Source organism: Paramisgurnus dabryanus, chromosome 5, assembly GCF_030506205.2.
Source record: "Paramisgurnus dabryanus chromosome 5, PD_genome_1.1, whole genome shotgun sequence".
Lineage (NCBI taxonomy): Eukaryota > Metazoa > Chordata > Actinopteri > Cypriniformes > Cobitidae > Paramisgurnus > Paramisgurnus dabryanus.
In genome coordinates this window covers 33,899,575-33,920,636 of record NC_133341.1, presented here as the reverse complement: position 1 = coordinate 33,920,636, position 21,062 = coordinate 33,899,575, and the positions used below count along the sequence as shown (strand labels likewise).

The following is a 21,062-nucleotide window of genomic DNA, read 5'->3' as shown; positions in this document are numbered from 1 at the left end:
CTTACCCCAGATCAGTCATTTGACCTCTAGGCGTGATGGTGGACGCGCTTCTCGACATTCATTAACTCAAAGTCACTTTTAATAGTTGGCTAAATGCTGGCCAGTTGGCAGATCTGCTGGGTTTACTGGGAGGATTTGAAAGGTTTCACGCTGCTGGTTTGAGAATCTGTTGGTCGTTAAAGATGCTGAATTATTATTATTATTATTATTCAAGGTTAAATGAACAGAAATAAAATGAGCGCTCGTTTAACAGATAGAAAGCAGTAACCTTCAGAAGAACATTAAATACGGCGGGAGTCGTGCTTTTATGCCTTTATGCTCTTTTGACTGGTGTGTAAATGCTCTGGAAACTGAAGATAATGTTCTGGTAAACGGCCCATTTCATTTCTGCAAGAGAAAAATACAACACGAGCGTTTCTAAATGAGCAGGACCCTCATTGTGTGAGCTGTTGCAATGAATAGAAATCATTTACTGATAGAGACCAAATGTCTAATCTCATTCTCTCTCATTGTCTCTGTGTATGTGTGTGCGTGCATGTGTGTGCGTGCGTGTGTGTGTGTGTGTGTGTGTGTGTGTGTGTGTGTGTGTGTGTGTGTGTGTGTGTGTGTGTTGTAGAAACATGTTTGTATTTGGTGTTTCACTTCCAGTGATAAACTCATCCAGCCTAAAGATATTTGATTTACTAAGTCAAGGTCAGGTTAAAAACCACACAGACACACACACACATTAATGTGACTCACGGTGTGATTGTGTTGTGTGAGGTTGGGTGATGTCTTCCAAAGTGGCATCAGAACATATCTACAGGGAAACATCAGGCCAGCGCAAACCATCATTATTTATGTATATTATATTGAATTTCTGTTAAGAGATCATTCAAAAAGTTACACACTGCACCTTTAAATGAATCAAGCAATGAGTGCGTTTACATGCACAGAATAAGCGGATAACTATCAAAAATCTGCTTATTATAGAAAACTGTTTTCATGCGTTTACATGCAAATCAATAAGCCGGCTATGCAGTCAACTGCGTTTATATGGGACTTGGAGAATTATCAGGTTTCTCGCAGGCAGTGACGTCACCACCTATAGTACACAATAGTCGTTCAAAAAGTCAACGGCATATCTGTCTTAAGCTGTACTGTTGTATCTCTTCTTGTGTGTGCAGAACCTGTAAATGTAACATGAGTTTCTATTTTAACAGTTTCTCTGCCAACTGCTTTTGTCGAGCGGAGACTTTTATGCGTTACTGCGCTTCCGCGTGTGACGTTTATCTTTCATACGCGGAGACATGCGCACATGGACAAAACCGTGAGAAAGCGGGTTAAGGTGTTTACATGCCATGCGAAATCGGCGCAATGAGCAAAAAACTACCTGTGCCGATCGGTTTTTGCATACGCTGTTTATGGGCTTTCCCCGATTAAAGAAAACCGCTTTACGTGTTTACATGACCCCACGTGTTATCAGTTTATTAAGCATAATCGGCGTAAGACTGTGCATGTAAACGCACTCAATGTGATTTACTAATTTTTGCATGTGTGTGGTATGACTGGTGTTTGTGCCATTATTTAACGTTGAAAAAGGCATGTCTTAAATCAATTTGCACTTGAAATGGCTGCAATTGTTGCTGATAGGAGAGACATTGCATAGATCAGACGCGTGGTACAAGGCAGAGGATTTTTAATTAAAGAGGAAGTCATAAGGTGAAGTTACACAATAGCAGGTGTTTCAAAACTTCTTGTAAAACATCATTTTTTATCCTCCAGTTATTTTCAGTGTCCTACGGCTTCATTAGCTGTGATGTCTGTGGTGCTGAACTCAAGCTCATCAGGTGTTAGTAGATCACCTGCACCTCATCAGCTCTGACCCTGAACTCATTTCTGCTGCTCTTGGTAGATTGTGTTGATCATTATGGAAATAAGCTGTTGTGTCGGTGTTATTTAATTTGTGTCTTTTAGTAAATAACCTGCAGATATTACCACTCCTATCCGCAGTTTTTTTTTGGGGGGGGGGGGTTCGCTCTCCTGCTAATTTGCCCCGTTTAATAAATCTGGCCTATAATGTTTTAATCCTCTGACATCTGCATTCTGCACAGACATCTAATATATTAAAATCCCTTTAAAACACACATTTATATGTTGCGATATTGGATCTATTGAATGAAAAATGACGACTTGATATTCATATTTTTATTTCTATGCACAAATTAAAAATGGGGAATGAATGAATGAATTAGATTTGTATATTTCATAGTCATTATTACTATTTCCCATTTTTAACTTGTGCACAGAAACAAAAATATGAAGATCAGGTAATTATTTTTCCTTTTAAAATAAAAATAACAAAATAAGTTGTCTTTTGTTTTCTGAATGATGGATTTTTAATTAAAAATGTGCTTTTGCCGTGTATCATTTGGGCCTATGAACAGTGAATCCTGGAGCAGGTGCAACGGGTGTTTGCTCGGGACAGAAGCCACTGTCTGCTTTCACAGTGTACATAAGTGCAGGAGATAGTAAGTGTTCAGCGGGTTAAAGCCAGTAGCTGAGTTCACAGATAATCTCTCTGGTGAAAATTATGTTACTGTTTCCTAATGGCAGTTTCACACGCAGTTTTTCTCGTGTACTGGAAGCGTTTTGTGCAGCATTTAGTGCCAATCTGTTAATCTTGAATGGCGCCTGCCACGAAGGGCTGTGTTTGAAAAAGGAATAGGATTTGGGTGCATGAGCAAGGAGTGTGTACCAACTCCGCTTCACTTCTGTACCCGCTCCTGTTTTGCTGCTTTCCGCACGTCTCCTATTGAAAAAGAACGAAACACTTGTGGTTGCCGCGTACTGTGTGAAACACCCATTACTGAACCAGATGCCAAACTCATAGAAGATATAACATGAATCTTTATACAGTACAGTTAAAGAATCCAGACACTGTTAGAAGTGAATGACAGGAGGAAAGCTTTTCTTTTGATCAGTGTTTATTCAATAGAGACGTTTGTGTGTGTTTGTGTGTTTAGACAGACCAATATCAATCAGTCGCTTACCATCATTAAAAACTGGACATCTGTTGCTGAGAAGACGACTGTCATTGATTTAAATGTGCTGGATGTTACCGGAGAGCTGGAAAGACAGAGTAATAACTTTATTAAGAGTAATGTAGTATTAGTAGATGATCTGGACTCGACCTTGACATCATGGGAATATAACTAATCCATATGAGGAGACCTTCATTTGTTAAAAAGCAACCACAGAGGCTCACTTTTCTCTTTAATACACAAATACAGAAACTAAATGTGATTACACGCGTGTCAGATTATACATACAGTACTCTTACATGTTATTCACTTATAATGACTAAACCTCTCCAGACATCTGATAACTAAAGTATGAATCATAAATCTGTGACTTACTGTAGTAGTCCTGTATAACAACCCAATAACCGTGTGTGTCTCAGCCGATCTGAAGTTAAGAATGTATAGATTATATAGTACACATTTTACACAGTAACGTTAGCTCAGTGTAGTTTTTCATACGCCTTAGTTATGATTTAAACTACTGTAAGGTCATCTACCTGTTGTTAATTTTGCTTGTTATTAGAAATACTGTAAAAGGACTTTCAGTAAGTTTATCTGAAGTTACGTTTGTTGAAAGCTGTTTGTTTATCTTGTTAATGCTGAAACCGTCTATAGAAAAATGTTGCTGTCTGTTGGTTCACTGGCTAATAATCATAGGTGAATCACAGCATGATTTTCTATGGAGTATATAACATGACTGTGAATACTGTTTTGAAGACTTTGACGATCAATCTCTTAATCTTTGTCTGAAGGTTTTAGTCACAGGTCATAGTTGAGAGTCTATAGAGGAGACACGCATGAGATTATTGATCCAAACACTTTAAAACATAGAGATCAGATGTGAGGTGATTTATTAAAGTCTCATTTATCCTCTAGAAGATTCAGTTCCTGACCTGACATCTAAACTGAGATTTGCTGTTTATGATGCCGTGCATTAACTGCTGATTCATATCACAGATAGAAATGATTTTAATTTAGAAAGAAAATGAATAAAAAGAGAATCATTTGAGATCAGATTTGTTTGTTATGTTTAATATCTTATCTTTTGGTTTGTGTCCCTAATAAAACTTTGAAATAATCAAAGCTTCTCTGAATGAAACCTGAGTTGTCCAGAAACATGAATATTTAATATGTGAACCAATTCTTGTTCAATTTCAAGTCAAACATAATGTTTAGTGATATAGTGTACAGTGTGATGTCAGAAACACACAATCTGCTCTGCATCAGTTAGATGATTGACAGGTAGCGTCTCTCTCTCATGTGTTTGAAGGTGATGTGGTACAGACAGATGTCCTCTATCATTTACTGTATATGAATATTTCAGTGCTGTAGAGATGAGCGCTGAATGATGGAGGACTGCACTGCAGTAATTATGACTCAGGATCTTTCGTTTTCCTCTTACTAATTCACTATCTCTCTCTCTCTCTCTATCTCTCTCTGTCTGTCTCGTGGTTTCTGTCTGTCTCTGTGTTTGGTGTTTGGGTACACAGCTGAAGCCCAGAAAGAAAGTGGTTGCATTTCTTCTAGCAGGTCTCTGCTTTGATGTCTTCTTCAAAGTATATTGACATGGAGTGCACATAAGCCCTCCTAGTGTCTGTGCGTGTGCGTGTGTGTTTGTGTGCGTGTGTGTTTGTGTGCGTGTGCATGTGTGCGTGTGTGCGTTTGTGCGCGTGTGTTCGTGCGTGTGTACTATGTCCATGTGTGAATTAAACTTAAACTCTATTCAAATAAAGTGTAGTTGAATTAGAATTAGGTTTTCGGGTTTTAGGTTTGACTGTCATCTGATTTGGGGTCAGTGTGTCTGACTTTTTGTCCAGGTTACGTATCAATCTGAATATTAAATAAGGAATAATTGACGGCGGCCGTTGAATTATTTGAAAATAATGCACACCTGCGCTGTAACTCCACTTCGCATCGTGCCGCATTACCACATTGGGTCTGCATTACTTTCATGTAATTCAAGGGTCCGTCGTCATTTATTCCTAACATAATTCAAAGGACCGGAGTCAATTATTCCTCTCATACCACAGTTACCACAGACATCGCTCTGGTGGTTATTTTCAAGATATTTGACATGTCATGTGTGCGGTCTACAGAAAAATATTCAAGACCCTTGCAACATTTCTCAACCAATCAAAATAAAGCATTCAACAGTCCTGTGGTTTAATACACTGTAAATAATTTTTATATTTTAACTGTCAGTAAACAGACTCTGTATGGATGTCATCAGATGTGATGTTCAAACTCAAATGAATTCAATAGAATCACAAAGTATTTCTTTACTGAAAACTTAATCCATACTGCTTCTATAAGACTAAAGAGGAAAACATCAGGCAGATATCATTGATTTATCGACACATCATCAGTAAATCTGAGCTCATCTATAGAAGCAGAAGTTTAAAAAGTTTACTGGACTGAAGCATTCATGTGTGTTTTAATCACAATGATGTAAGATCTCATATTACCTGTCAATCACAGTAGTGGAGGAGGACTGATGATTTGGGTTTGTTTTACTGTTACAGGATCTGAGCACCATACAATCACTGAGTCCACCATAAACTCCATAAACAAAATATTCTAGAGTCAAATACATGATGCCAACAGGACAATACGTTTATAATCAATATCAACAATGTTAGGCGATTAAGAGTACACTTTTGGACCCCGCAGTGTATGAAAACCTGAATGGACACAGACACAAACACAAAGAGATGAGGGGCCCTATCTTGCACCCAGCGCAATTGACTTTGTCAGTGACGCATGTATCATTCGTATTTTGCGCCGGCGCACTGCGGGGTTTTTCCCTCCACAGATGCACGTCAGCAAACTAGGGAATGAACTTGCGCTCCCTGGGCGGTTCAGCGCAAAAAGGAGGCGTGTTGCGGCGCAAACCATCTTTTATGCTATTTTGCAGTTTCAAAAAACAATTGCGCTACTAACCAAAAAAAACTAGTCTAAAGTCAGTGGCGCGTTGCGCGTGGTTCATTATGCTATTTTAAGGGCGCATGCTTGACCATAATGTATAGCGTGCACAACGCGCATACACTTTGCTTATCTAATCTACACAGATGCAACAGTTATTTATGCAAATCATAAATTGTTACACTAAAAAATATTAATACACGAGATAAGGGAATCATAGTGGTGAGCATTGTGGTGATAGTTTTTATTTATTCTCATGCAAATAACGATTAAAATATTTTCATAACTTTGTTGTGTGGCTGTATTACGTTTATTTTATGTAAATAATAGTTAAAATGTTTTCATAAGAAACCTTAATGTATATGGACTTGATTTGTAAGAGTACTTTGGGGTTGGACCTTGCTTGCGTTTCTTGGGTCCGATTTCAAAGCCCCCAAACCCTTTCAGCGGTGAGGGTGGACGCAGCGATGTCCTCTGCTGGCGTCAAGTCCTGAGGCAGATCCACCTCCCGTTACACGGCGTGCCCGATTTATGCTGGCAAGCGTGGGATTCCCCCGTACAAGGACGTCGGTCCCCTCGGCTGTGAACCGCTCCTGGCGTGCGCCTGGTAAATCCGTCATAATAATAGCAACCCGCCATGGAACTTGCGCCCTTGCGTTTAAAGGGAATGTTGGCTAGAGTTCTGATTGGTTTATTTGACGTTACGCCCAAACCACACCTATGAATAATGAACCTACTTCAGACCAACCCCTTATTGATTTGCGCCCGGCGCAAGAGTTATTTCTCACGCCGGGAAAATAGCAACAGCGCCCAAGATCCGCCCACAAACTCACTTGCGCGTTGCGCTTCGCACTTGCGTTTCAGATCGTTAAAATAGAGCCCGAGATGTTTTTGTAAAGTTTAAGCATTAATTGTTTATTCTTTTTGTTCTTGAGTTGCTCCTTTCAAAACTTCTCTGATTAAAATGCATTGAAGCGCTTTGTTCATCTGCTCGCTCTAGTAATATCAAAATTTAATGTCAATCCCGGAAGCTGTTTACTCGTATTAAAATGCAAAATCCTGCTTTCAGTGTCGTCACTCCTTCCTGTATACACATAATGCATTATAAATAAGTACATTAGAAAGGTATTAAACACATACAGTATATAAATGTATCTATGGGTTCTGTTTAAGGTTATACTGTAACAAATGTGACGAAATCAAAGCTTCTCTCTCTCAGATGAGATTAAATCAGATATGTGTGGCTGGTGTTGATGATGTTGTTGTTGTGTTTTGATGCTCTTCACTTCATGTGTGTCTCATTGTTTTCCTCTCTGTTGTTGTTATGAAGCTGTTTCTCATCTTTCACATCATTCATATGACCTATATTCTCATGTCAGCGTCGTGCACTTCTGTTTGTGTGACAGAGGACAGAATGTTTACATCGTGCTCACGTTCTTCATTTTTTACCATATAATCAGACTAACTGTGTCTAGAGATCATTCAGAGGGAAATATCTACCGTATTATCACTAATGATGTCGTATATGAGTCCACCTCATATGCATACGTTTGTTTTTTTAATGATACTTTTTTGTTTGACAGGTTTTGTACTTCAGGATAGATTTACATGATGCAGTGCAAGTAAATGTATATGAACCCCTAGGAATTAATTGGTTTCCTACAGTGATTTGCCATAAAATGTGATTTGATCTTCATCTAAGTCACAACAGTTGACAAACACAATGTGTACAAGTTGACAACACACAAATCATTCTAGAAAACACCCATAAAACATTCACAGTGCTGGAGGAAAATGTTAGTGAACCCATAGACGAATTACTTTAATGATAGCTCATTTGTGTCATAAGTTGGAAAACTGGAGTCCATCTAATAAAATGAGTTTAAATGTGTGGTTTAGTGCAACATTGATTGATATAAAGACACTCAAACATTTTAAGATTGCTGTCCTTAAGAAGCATCAGCTGTTATGAAGCATTCCTCTCTAAAGATATCCCATCAAGAGTTGTTCCACTCCATATGGCTGAAAAGGGATACAAAACAATCTCAAAATGTTTAGACATCAGTCGAAAGTTAGACAAATGATCTGTAATGGAAAAGTGGGCGCACGATGACTCATAAGGCACAACGCAGAATACTCAATGAAGTAAAGAAGAACCCATGAGTTACAGCTAAAGGCTTGAAGACATCATTGGAGCCGGTGCACATCTCTGTTCATGAGTCTACAATACATAAGTCTTTGAACAGGCTTAGTGCCTATAGCAGAACACCACAGAGGAATCCTAACCCTTACTCCCAAAAACATTGCTGTGAGAAGTGCTACTGGGAAAATATTTTATGGACTGATGAAACAAAAGATAAAGTGTTCAGTAAAATACTATAGCGCAAAAAGAGCACAGTTTACCAACATCAAAACATCATCCCATCAGTGATGTATGGTGGAGGGAACATCATGATTTTGCCATGCTTTACTGCCTTAGGGCCTGGACCACTACAGTACCAACATCGAGGGGAAAATGAATTCCCCAGTTTAACATAATATCATACAGGATAATGTCAGGGTGGCTGTCCACCAGTTGAGGCTCAGTAGAAGTTGGTTGATGTAGCAGGACAAGACAGACTGGCTTAAGATAACCTAGTCAAAGCCCAGATCTCATAGTGATAACCTCAAGAAAGTGGTTTACACCCTACAAATATATCTGAGCAGTTTTCTAAAGAGGAATGTGTAAAAATTCCTTCTGGATGATGTTCAGGTCTGATTCAGATCTACTGAAGGTGTTTGCTTGAAGTAACTGCTGACAAATGAGGTTTAACTAGCTATTAAATCCAAAGGTTCATCCTCCAGCACTGTGAATGTTTAATGGGTGTTTTCTAGAATTATTTGTGTGTTGTCAACTTGTACACATTGTGTTTGTCAACTGTTGTGACCTAGATGAGGATCAGATTACAGTTTATGGCAAATCACTGTAGGAAACCAGTTTATTCCTAGGGGTTCACATACTTTTTCTTGCCACTGTATATTTGGCAGACACATTAAAAGTTATATTAATATCTGTTTTATCTGCTTAATCTTCAATGCTATCCAGTAAAGAATTATAGTTGTTTGATGTGTTAATGTTGTTTGTGTTAGAGTGTCATCAATGTCATCCAGACTCGTTTCAGCATCTGCAGTATAACAGCCAGATCACATGATGTCCATTTGGATCTACAAAATCTCATCTTTTCATAAGCAGTTACCATCGTCCACTTGAGTTAGTTTGCACAGAGCGTTGTTCCTCGCTGATGTCTGCATTGGTTACTAATAAGATGGGTTGAAGACATTGACTGACAGTTTAAGATCCCTGTGCACAGCCAATTAACAGAGTAATGACAACACAAACAGATCTATGATGAGTAAAGAGACGTCCTCTCCTCATCTCATCTCATCTCATCTCTGAATGAACATTTCATATGAGCTGATGAGCAGGGGAGCAAAGCATTGTGAGGCATTAGTTTGTGTAAAGCTGAACCCATCTTAATTAGCCTGTAAGGTTTTGCCCTTTGTGAGAGCTCAGCGGTACAATATTGGGCTCATCATAGTAAATGAATATCATTGTTAAATAGTGATACAGTGCGTGCTGTTTCTTTGGTTTTGTGTTTGCCAACACAGTCTTCTTAAGTTAAATCTTTTTGTCCAGTTTAATTGAAACCTGACAATATAAATGTAGAGGTTGAACGTTTCATCGGATTTGCCGATTAATCAGCACCAATAATTAACACTAACATTAATTATTGTTCATTTGCAAAAATTCCAACCGATAGTTTTTAGGGAATACAGCAAGGAAGATCTGCATTACAAAGTATTAGAGCACTAGCTACTGGCGAAATTAAAATTGCGTCCTTCTTTCATCAAACACAAACTGCACAGATACGCGGTTTCTTTATAGACCAGGGTTCTTCATTGCGTGGCTCAGCAAGCTTTAATTTGTGGCTCAGATGCAGTAAATAATACAGTGATAAGATCATGCATGCCTGTGCTTTTTCTGTCTTTTCTGCTCTGGATCCTAACTTTATTAGAAAATCATACCCGTTATATCAAGATTCATGTCGATAAGCGTATTAATAAAATTAAGAGAAAGGTGGCCCCCTAGTGGTTTGGGGGGCACTGCATACGCATTTTTTTCCCATTTAGATGTGTTTTCCCTGTGTTTTTGCTGATTTCTCACTGTACACAAATTCTGCCGCTATGTCTTTTACTACTCACTGGGTGTAACTGCAGTCACTTTTTCCGAAGGTGAGGTCACGTGCATACATACCCTCTTTAGTCAAACAGACATAGTATGCTGTAGTTTTATGATAAACTTCTCAAGGTAGCATGCCCCACCAAAATTTGTGTACTGACTTCATTTCATTGGTAATTTTTCACAACAGTTCATGCTATACTGTTTATATATGTTTTTCATCGTTCTTTGGTGTGTTACTTTGGTTTAGTTTTAGTTTGCTCACTTTAAGGTTTGTTGATAGTTTGTATATTTTTAATATTTATATATTTAAACTAGTGGTTCATTTATTGTATGAATGCTCTGATCGATTGGCCACAGATACAACATGGAGACGGGGTTAGAATAAATGCTAAACTTTAATAATATAACATAACAAAGGAACAGGCAGACTGACAAAACTCATGTTACATAGATGAGATCAGACAGAAGCAAAGGGAGAAAACAGGGTTTAAATACATACTGTAGGGAAGATTACAAGTAACAGGTGAAGACAAAAGGTGAAAAAATTATGATGATGATGATGATATAATGATTAAATGAAGAAATGAAGTCTAGACTGTCACAGTACTTGCTCAACAGCTGATTTTTAACCAAAATAAAGTTATGAATTGTATCTTTAACCTCATAAGAACTGATGTGTTTCCATACGTAGACATCACATTTTTTTGTTGTTTGCACCATAATACTTAATTCTGTGTAACTGGAACCAAATAGCTGGAAGAAATCTGAAAATAAAGACAAAGCAAAGCTCGGGTCTTAAGAGGTTAATGATGTGTGTGAGGATCATCTATTGTTGATTCTTTCAGAGAGTTTCAATGTCTCACAAACACTTTCAGTCTGAGGTCTGCTGGGTAAAATATCAAGTTTATTTTCATGAAGGGTTTAATACGAGGAAATGTGCTATGATGTTTGTGCTGTACATGTAAAATGAAGAAACAGCTGTGCATTCTCATCTTTATTGATACACATCTTACCTGGATTAATAATAGAAAGAGAGATTTAAAGAGAGAGAGACAGAGAGAGAGAACTGGACTTCATCATGGTTTTCAATGTAAGTGTGTTTCATTGGCTTGAATAAGAAAGGTTATATTGCTAAATCATTTGCAGCTGAACTGTGTAAAGTGTGTTCAATGTAATAACAGTACAGTAGAGCAAATACTTCAGATTTACAAAGAACAATAAAACATCACATTTGACACAAAATTACATAAAATGAGATAAAAGATTAGTGCAACTATAGTGCCAATGTTTCTGTTTGTTTTGTGTATCTTTGATCACAGTGTGGACACGACGTCTCTTCCCGAGAAACCTCTTGTGTTTTCTTTTGCTGAATTTTGTTGAAATCACCTCTGTTAACAGAAGACCATTGAGTTTCTTCATCACATCTTTTCTTACTGATATTTCTCGGTGTTTGGGGTACAGTGAATAATTGCTTTGTTTCTCTCTGTTAATAAGATTTAGACCCTGTGTCACTTCATTTGCATATGAACAGCCTCTTAATGAGAGTAGATAATGAAAACTGTCGCATTAAACACATTCAGAGAGAGAGAGAGAGATGGGATTATTCACTATACATTTTTGTTCTGTAGTAACTTTTACATTATACTTGTATTTAATAAACATATGAGTATGTTTGTGTTTGAGTCAGTATACATTCAGAAGTTTGATCTGTTTAACATGAGAAAAACCCAATAACAGCACAAAACAATATTATTTATCATCTGTTTATTTTAATAAATTAATATCAACATGAACATTTTTATTCTGTATATTAAACACATGTACTGTATGATGAGGACTTTACTTTATACATTAGCAGGATCTGATATTCATAACATTGAATGTTGATGTTGTTTACATGTTTATATTGCTGATTTGTGTCTGATCTGTGATCAGATGCTTGTATCAGCTTGGTGGGTTTTGATTGGCTGGATGGATGTAAAGACAAAGCTCATGCTGATGGTTTGATTGACAGATGGTTTTGAAGTCTGTCTGTGATCAAACCATCAGTCAGAATAATTGAAGTGTGGGGTGAGATGAGGACAGTAACACACAAACACACAACCACAGTGACACACACACACACTCACACACAGTGAGACACACACACACACACACACGCACGCACGCACGCACACACACACACACACACACACACACACACACACACACACACACACACACACACACACATACACACACAACCACAGGGACACACACAGGTATAAAAATCTTTTGTGTGTTTGAATTAAATGTGAGGAAAAGTAAATGGTTTTGTCTAAATGTTGACTTTTCTTGACTCTGATCAGTTTTATCAGCTGCTTTTCAGATCTCTCTGTGAATGATAGTCATGTTTATTCACCTGAATTTGTTTTATTCATACCCTTATTTGACCTGTTGAGGTTGTGTTGCAGATAATGATGGTTTATATATAGAGTTGTGCGTGTGTGCACTCAGCCCGAGGCCGTCCGCCTTCAGCAAACCCATAATTGAAGGCAGTTTGTGGAAAGATGTTAACAATAATCACAGTGATAAGAGGCAGAACTCCACCAATGGATTTAGTCGGCAAAAGCTGGGAAATAAATGCTCTTCCCTTGTGGATGAATCTTAATACTCACCTCACATCTAGAGACACATGGTTATTAACGTGTGTTACACAATAAGTCTGTAATTTTCGCATTTACTTTTACTATATTCACTAAACTGTATTTACTCGGTTGTTATTTACTATGTTACTATGTTTTCTTACATGAACCTCTTTGTAGTGGGGTTTCTATCCAAACGTGAGGCGAATCTTTTGAAAATCCGCAAAAAAAGAAAAGCAAACAACTGTGAATTAGGTGCGTTTTCATCAAGTTGTTTAAGCGAATGATGGTGGTATTGGTAACCTAATAACCAACAATAAATAAAACAAGGCATGCTTACAAAATAAAGACAGGACTGCATTTAGTTATAGATTTACTAGCAGTGCAGCTTGTTATGGTGAAACTAAATGATGTGCACAGAAGAAGGAATGGCGAGTTTTTGATGCAGGCACTAACAGAAAGGGCATTGAGATGACGTTGAGCCCCATATATGATAAAAACAACATCAGCTGATACAGAAAGATGATCAGTCACATGGGTTTACTGTTCACTCCCTCATTTCCATCTCCCATTATTCACATTTACATTTAAGTCAAAAACCGTAAAAAATCTTTTTGCAAATTAGGTTATTTTTATTTGAAATTTGGCATTTCCATCACTTGTTTCTTATGCGATTCTTCAAAATGTGCATAAAATCAGTGTGATGAAAACCCAGCTTGTGACCTTCACTGGTTTTGTACTTCAGTAGTTCCTACTTCCCTTAAAATTCATAAGACTCCACACAGATCTTACCGCATATACACACATATACTGTATACAGCTCATACAGCCTTGCATTTAACTTGATTCCTTTGGTTTAAGCTCTTTTGTTCAACGTGTTCTCTCTCTACTGCTTTCCCTCAGGTCCTTTACGAGTGGTGGTCCCCACAGAGTCGGTTTCCACTCACATGGGTGACACGGCCCTGCTGCGGTGCGAGGTCACAGGTGAACCCATGCCAGTGGTGCGATGGCAGAAGAACAGAGAAGATCTGCCTTTAACCTTTGACCCTGAGAGCAGAGTGGTGGTCCTGCCCTCGGGTTCACTGCAGGTCAGCAGGGTTCAGCCGCCCGACTCGGCCACTTACCGCTGCCTGGCCGAAAACCCCGGTAGTTCTCGTACCGGAACGGACGCCGACCTGCGGGTCCTGCCGGGTGAGTGTCTTTTAAGTGAATCTACGGAGGTCTTGTGAGAGGTCTTTCAATCCCAATCAACTCTCTGTACGTTTAGTGTGACCCCGTACGCTCTCGTTTTCGGTAGTTTGAACGAATGTTAAATTTAGTGATGTCTTTTTTGACTACTGGCTTGTATTTTATTATTTTCTCTGTACAGCACAGTGGTCAACTTTTATTGTGTTTATTTGTGCTTTATAAACAAACTGTGTTTTTGCATCCTTATAATTGGGGGAGAAACGCGTGAACAGATCGGCCCAGAGAAAATGATTGTTTTCATTGCTTTATTCCAAGTGTATTTTAATCAACCACACGTTGTGACATTATTGTGTTAACGTTACATCCCCGCAAGTTTACATCCATGAGCTCTGGTCTTCAATGGGTTCAGGTATAATCACTTCCAATTGGGTTTTACAGACTCATTTATGAGCCAGGAAACTTATTGAGACACTCATAAAGAGTTTAACAACGAGGCGTTTTTTGAGTCCGTGGATGTGCGTGCGTGTGTGACTCACATGCTTAGGAAGCTTCCCTCTCGAATACTAAAATGACCAGTAGGTGGCGGTGAAATGATGAATGGTGAAGTGGTTACTGTAGTTTTATCAGTAGAATATTGCATCATTTAAAGGGCCCATGTCACAGGACTTTTTTAAGATGTCAAATACATCTTTGGTGTCCCCAGAGCACATGTGTGAAGTTTTAGCTCAAAATACCATATAAATAATTTATTATAGCATGTTAAAATTGCCACTTTGTAGGTGTGTGCAAAAATGTGCTGTTTTGGGTGTGTCCTCTAAAATGCACATGTGCAGATCAAGTGCAAACACTGATCACAATGATGGTGGTTTGTTGAAATTGAAACTCAATTGTTCTGTGAATTATTTTTTCTCTGCACTAAATGGCAGTGCTGTGGTTGGATTAAGGGGTTGGATTATTATAATACGAGCTCCTTATGACATCATAAGGAGAGCCAAATTTCAACGACCTATTTTTTCATGTGCTTGTAGAGAATGGTTTACCAAAACTAAGTTACTGGGTTGATCTTTTTCAAATTTTCTAGGTTGATAGCATCACTAGGGACCCAATCATAGCACTTAAACATGGAAAAAGTCAGATTTTCATGTCATGGCCCCTTTAAGCCAATCAGATTCAAGAACCAGACAGAACTGTTGTAGAATAACCAATCCAGCATATGTATTATAACAGGGGTTTTCAAACTTTTTGTTTGTGTGGACCACTATTTGTAATCAAGAATTTTCGCGGACCACCTCATAATACTTATTATAAAATATGTCTACACAAAGTCCTGAATTAATCTGCACATCAAAATAGGCTTACTAGCACTAAAACTATAACTGGTCATCACATCAGTACAACAGGTTTCTTAACCTTATATCATAATTATTTATATACATATTCTCAGTGTTGGGAAAGTTCACTTTCTACATGAACTAGTTTAGTTCACAGTTCACAAATTTTAAAATGAACTAGTTCAGTTCATAGTTCATATTTGAAAATGTTAAACTAGGTCACAGTTCCAAAAATGAACTAATTTATAGTTATTTTTTCCCATATTATTATTTTTAAATGATTGCCATTATAGCCCATATAGAACCACCACAGACAGCAATTATTTGATCAGTTTTAACACTGAAGCTAAATGCGTCAGATTTCATCTTCATGTCCAACTTTAAATCCTTATCCAACCAGGGTTTACATTAGCATTGACTGTCTTTTAATTTTTGTATTTGCTTACACATACCTTGAAAGGCTAGCTGGGTGAGGGTCGCACCCCGGGTGAGAAGCGCTGCGAGGCATTGCGTGTTTGACAACTCGCAGGTATTGCACACCACACGTGCACGTTAAATAGCGTGAGCTTAGTCAAAGTCTATTTCAAGATGCGGAATATGCGTTAGCAGCCTATGTTAATCGTTAACGATTTAGGACAAATATGATGTTATTTAATGTTAAACTATTTGAGTTGCGCGGCAGGAATTCCACCAGCGTCTGTGTTGTTGTGATGACGCATGCAGCGTGACTGGTGAACACTGACTGGTGGCGGTGTTGCCAGATTGGGTGTTTTTTCCGCTACACATTAAGGCCTGTTTACAGTGTGTTTTAGTCGGGTTTTCGCCTGGAAGAATATACAAATCTGGCACCCTATTGAACGACGTTAAACTGAGAGAGCATGCCGTTCACAGGCACCAGAATGAATGAGTTCACAGTAACGTTTATTTGGCAGCAGTACACGTTCGCCCAAAATATGAACGAGTTTGTATATTAAAATACACATATTCTTATTTTGCCTTTTCACGGACCACCTGCAGTACCCTCACGGACCACTAGTGGTCCGCGGACCACAGTTTGGGAATGGCTGTATTATAATGCAACGCTTATAAACAGCTTTAGCACTGTAGAATACAATAAAACTTTATATTATATTTTCATTTTACGATCCAAAGCCACATCAGCTCACATATGGTTATTTAAAAAACTCGACTTCTGTTATAAAGGGAATTTGTAGCAAAACAAAGTTTTAATCACACTATTTGTTGAGTTTTGATGGTGTGCGTAGCTAATCTTTGTGTTATAGATATGAAAAAATAGGTTTTAGGAATGATTTTGAATGGTAAAGCTCATTGAAATGTTTTATTTAGGAAGAAAGGCATTTGAAGGCAAAGTGAGACATTTAATCAAAGAAAAGAGGAATTAAAACCCTGTGGATAGATCGTTGTTATAATAATTACACAAGAATGATATAGATGCTCATATTTCGTCTGAAGAGGTGTGAATGTTTATTTCCCTTGACATTTTTACTAAAAGGGTCCGTCTGACAAACTAAATAATGAACAATACATTCAAAGAAAGCAATGCAAAGATCTGAGTGAACAAATGTTAGCATTTCTGAGATTTTTCCAAAAATACCTCATGACATAGTTTAAAGAGACCTTTCATAAAATTCAGAGTTTTAAAGATATCATCTTCAGATTTGAAACACAACAAGGTCAGACATGTGTCTAGATTCTTTTAGGGACATTTTGAAATAAGTTTTTGATAAAGATGTAGCAAATGTATTTTGTAAAGTTATTAGAAATGTATTTGTGCAAACTGTACCTAATTTTAGTTTGGGTATGACTTTATTTAGGTTTTCAAAAGAGTAATCCACAAATGAAATCCTTTACAGATAAAAATCACATTTGATTGTTTCCTTAATGAACAATAAGGAAAAAACAAAAGATCAGATGATTAATAACAGATAAACAAGTAACAGCATCACATGATGAAAAACAGATAAATGAAGAAACATCTCTGAAGTTCTTTCATAACATTGAAGTGGTCAGCGGTGATGATGTTCCCTCAGTATGTGTTAAGTGTAGTGTGCACTGTTAAGTGAGCTGACAGGTGATTGGTCTTTGTTCAGCTTCCTCTGTCTTTCTTTAGCTCAAATATCCATCAGTTATTTTCTCTGAAGATTCTTAATAAATCCAGTGATAATCCTGATCAATACATGAGAATCAATCAATCAATCATTCATTCATCACGAGCAGCCACAACATTCACTTAATGATCCGCTGGAGTCTTTCTGTCATATTATCTGAAACATCTCACAGTCACATCAAACTATTTCAAACATTAGGACTCAGAAATATAATCAGATCCACATCTAAATTGCAGTAGCTGGAAGGAGACGCTTCCTCGAGCGCTTGAGATATGAAGCTTGTGTTTAGAGAGAGACAGAAAGTCCCCACAGGTTTGTTATACTGTACGACTGTGAATGTTTAGCTGAAGGCTGTTGTGAAGAATCTGTAAGGACAGACGGTCGGTGTGTGAGAGGAACAACGCTTCAGGCTCACAGAAAGTCAGATTACAGGAGGTTAAATGTGAGAAGACGACTGTGAAATAACTCAAGTCTGTATGAATGCATTTACATCTTTGATAGACATACACTTTTCACTCTTTACACTTCATTATCTCTGCTTAGATCTTAACAACTTCTTATCTTTTATTTGTGTAGTTCTGTAAGAGTCAGCAGACTATAATACATTGTATTTAATGGGTCATTTCTCATTTGCGGTGTCCCTCTACTCTACAGCAGCTGAAATAAACTTTAAATAGCAGTAATTCATCAAATGTCATGTTTTTACAGTTTGTGCATTTGTTAAAAGTTTCATTTTTGTTTTTTAAAATACACATTTCATTAAAGTTTGAGAGATTTAATGTGTAACAAATTTGTTCCCACCACACCTCAGAGAGGTATTGTGAAATGAAACTGCATTAATATAACATTTTTAACACAAATAAAGTGGTTATCTTGAAAATTATAGATTTAATACAACATGTCCAATTTAATTCAATTGGTTAAGAAAATACATATTGTGGAATATTAAAGGACAAAGTCGTGTCTGGTGTGTTACAGCAATGGATTATGGCCCTTTAAAGGATTAGTCAATTTTCTTAAAAAAATCCAGATAATTTATTCATCCAAAATGTTGATGTCTTTCTTTGTTCAGTCGAGAAGAAATTATGTTTTTTGAGGAAAACATTGCAGGATTTTTCTCATTTTAATAGACTTTAATGGACCCCAACACTTAACACTTAACTCAACACTTAACTACGACTCTAAAAGATCCCAAATGAGGCATAAGGGTCTTATCTAGTGAAAGAGGAGCATTCAGATGTTGTTATATGTGGAATGATACTAATTAATGTGTTTGTGTCAGTTTATTGTTTAAAATGATCCATAAATGTGCATTCCATATATGTAACACGTGACCTTTCCACATCACTACGCAATTACGTGAGGTCGCGCTGGCGCGTCACGTGACCGGAGGAAGACGAGAAGTTGTGGTTTAAAAGTGCATATTTTTTATTTTTCTTGTCAAAAACGACAATCGTTTCACTAGATAAGACCCTAATGCCTCGTTTGAGATCATTTAGTCCTTTGAAGCTGCGTTGAAACTGTAATTTTAAACTGCATTAAAACTGTTACATGTTGGGGTCCATTAAAATAAGAAAAATCCTGGAAAGTTTTCTTCAAAAAACATAATTTCTTCTCGACTGAACAAAGAAAGACATCAATATTTTGGATGACATGGGGTTGAGTAAATTATCTGGATTTTTTTAAGAAAATGGACTAATCCTTTAAAGAAAAGGAGAAGTCTTCCTGTATGTAAAGTTCATTTCAGGTGCCAGATGATCTGAGGGGTTCATGTTGAGTTCATTCTTTCTTATTTATCTTTAATTGAATTAACTTAAATGTAGCTACATGTCTGACAGTTTCATGTGTCACACTTCATTATTGTCTGTGGTCTGTAGGTTCATTACTTACAGATCTGACATATTTAAATGTTCTTAAAGGTCCCGTTCTGTCTGTGATTTTGAAGCTTTGATTGTGTTTATAGTGGGCAATATAACATGTGTTCATGTTTCACGTGTTGAAAAAACGTGGTACACAATTGACTTATCTGTATAGCGCTGTTTTCACTGTACTCAAAACAGGCTGATGTTTTCCTTGTTCAATGAAGTCCCTCCTTCATAAATACGTAACGAGTTCTGATTGTGTAGTTTGTTTAGTGTGTTGTGATTGGACAGCAGCTTAGCTTAACTTGCTCTTAGGTTAGCTGGCGACTGATGTATTCCTGTGGGCGGAGTTTAGTCAAAAACTGTTCTAGTGACATCATTTAAAGCAGGAAGTAGAGGACTGTCGTTCAGACCGGCCGTTCACTGTATTCTTTGAAAGAGGAATTCTGTTAAAGAAAATATATTGTCTGGCAGTGAACTTTGACCCTTCTCATTTTACAGCTATTATTTATGCTATTATAGCAACATTACACACTAACTAGGGTTTAAAAAATGTGATCAGGAAGAACGTGACCTTTAATCCTGGATATAGCATATTAAACCAATTTTAAATGCATAGCAATAGAATAAAATAAAAATTAAATGAGCATTTTTTGAAAATTCTGACTCTCATTTGTGTGTGTGTGTGTGTGTGTGTGTTTATGTCTAATCTGAAGTTTGTTTGTGTGTTTTGTGGTAAGCAGAGCCTGGAGTGCTGAGAAGTTTGGTGTTTCTTCAGAAACCCATGAAGGTCACGGCTCTACAGGGAAAAGATGCGGTTCTTGAATGTTCTGCATCTGGATACCCAAACCCGTCTTTCTATTGGATGAGAGGAAGTGAACTCATTCAGAGCAGGTGAGACCAGAGACATTTCATTTACTGGACTGAAATAAAACTTTACAGTCTTTAAGATCAGCTCAAAACTAGTTTCTGGTTTCATTTATCCAATCAAATGATTCAAAAAAGACTTTGTGATCTTAAACAAATATTAACTACTAGCTTTTCTCAGTTTTCAGCACCATATCATTTTTTACCATATGTCAATTTTCCATAGCTAACTTTCAGTCACACACTATTAGTTTTGTGTGGTCACATGGTAACAACAAGGTTAATATTGAATCTGTACTGGTTAAAGTAACTAGTGTTGGATTAAGCATCATGTGATTGTAATAGTGTGAGTGTTTCCTTTCAGGTCAAAGAAGTATTCTCTTCTGAGCGGCAGTAATCTTCTCATCAGCAGCGTCACTGACGATGACTCTGGAGCGTACACATGTGTCGCACAAAACAAACACCACAACATTTCAGCCACCTGTGAACTCTCTGTGCTTGGTAAGATTTCTCTTTATTTTTACAAACCCTTCATGAGTAAAAAAACATTTGATCTCAAAGTAACTGCGGAGACGGCCGTAAGATAGAGGAAGAGTTCAATCAAAACTATAAAAATCACTTCTTCACTGTTATTCCAGATCTATTTGACTTTCTTCTGTGGATCTTTAAAGACATGCTTAACATTTACATTTGGCAGATGCTTTTATCTAAAGTGATTGGCATTGCCTTCAAGGTACATGCAGTCATTTCAGACATTCACTGGAAGCTAAAGCATGAATCTTTGTTTTTAGCAGAATAAACACACTATTTTTTTTTTGCCGAGGGACTGTCAAGGATATATGTTCAAGCAGCAAT

At 37.4% G+C, this 21,062-nt stretch overlaps 1 protein-coding gene across 5 annotated transcripts in view; it reads left to right on the top strand.

The window, feature by feature from the left end:
* dcc (DCC netrin 1 receptor) overlaps positions 1–21,062 on the top strand; it is a 234,782-nt gene that overhangs the window by 116,250 nt on the left and 97,470 nt on the right. For all 5 annotated transcript variants that reach the window (XM_065251235.2, XM_065251236.1, XM_065251234.1 and 2 more), the window contains 3 exons: positions 13,734–14,021; positions 20,084–20,234; positions 20,572–20,708. In XM_065251235.2, coding sequence (XP_065107307.1) covers positions 13,734–14,021; positions 20,084–20,234; positions 20,572–20,708 — 576 coding nt within the window. The remainder of the gene's footprint in view (positions 1–13,733; positions 14,022–20,083; positions 20,235–20,571; positions 20,709–21,062) is intronic.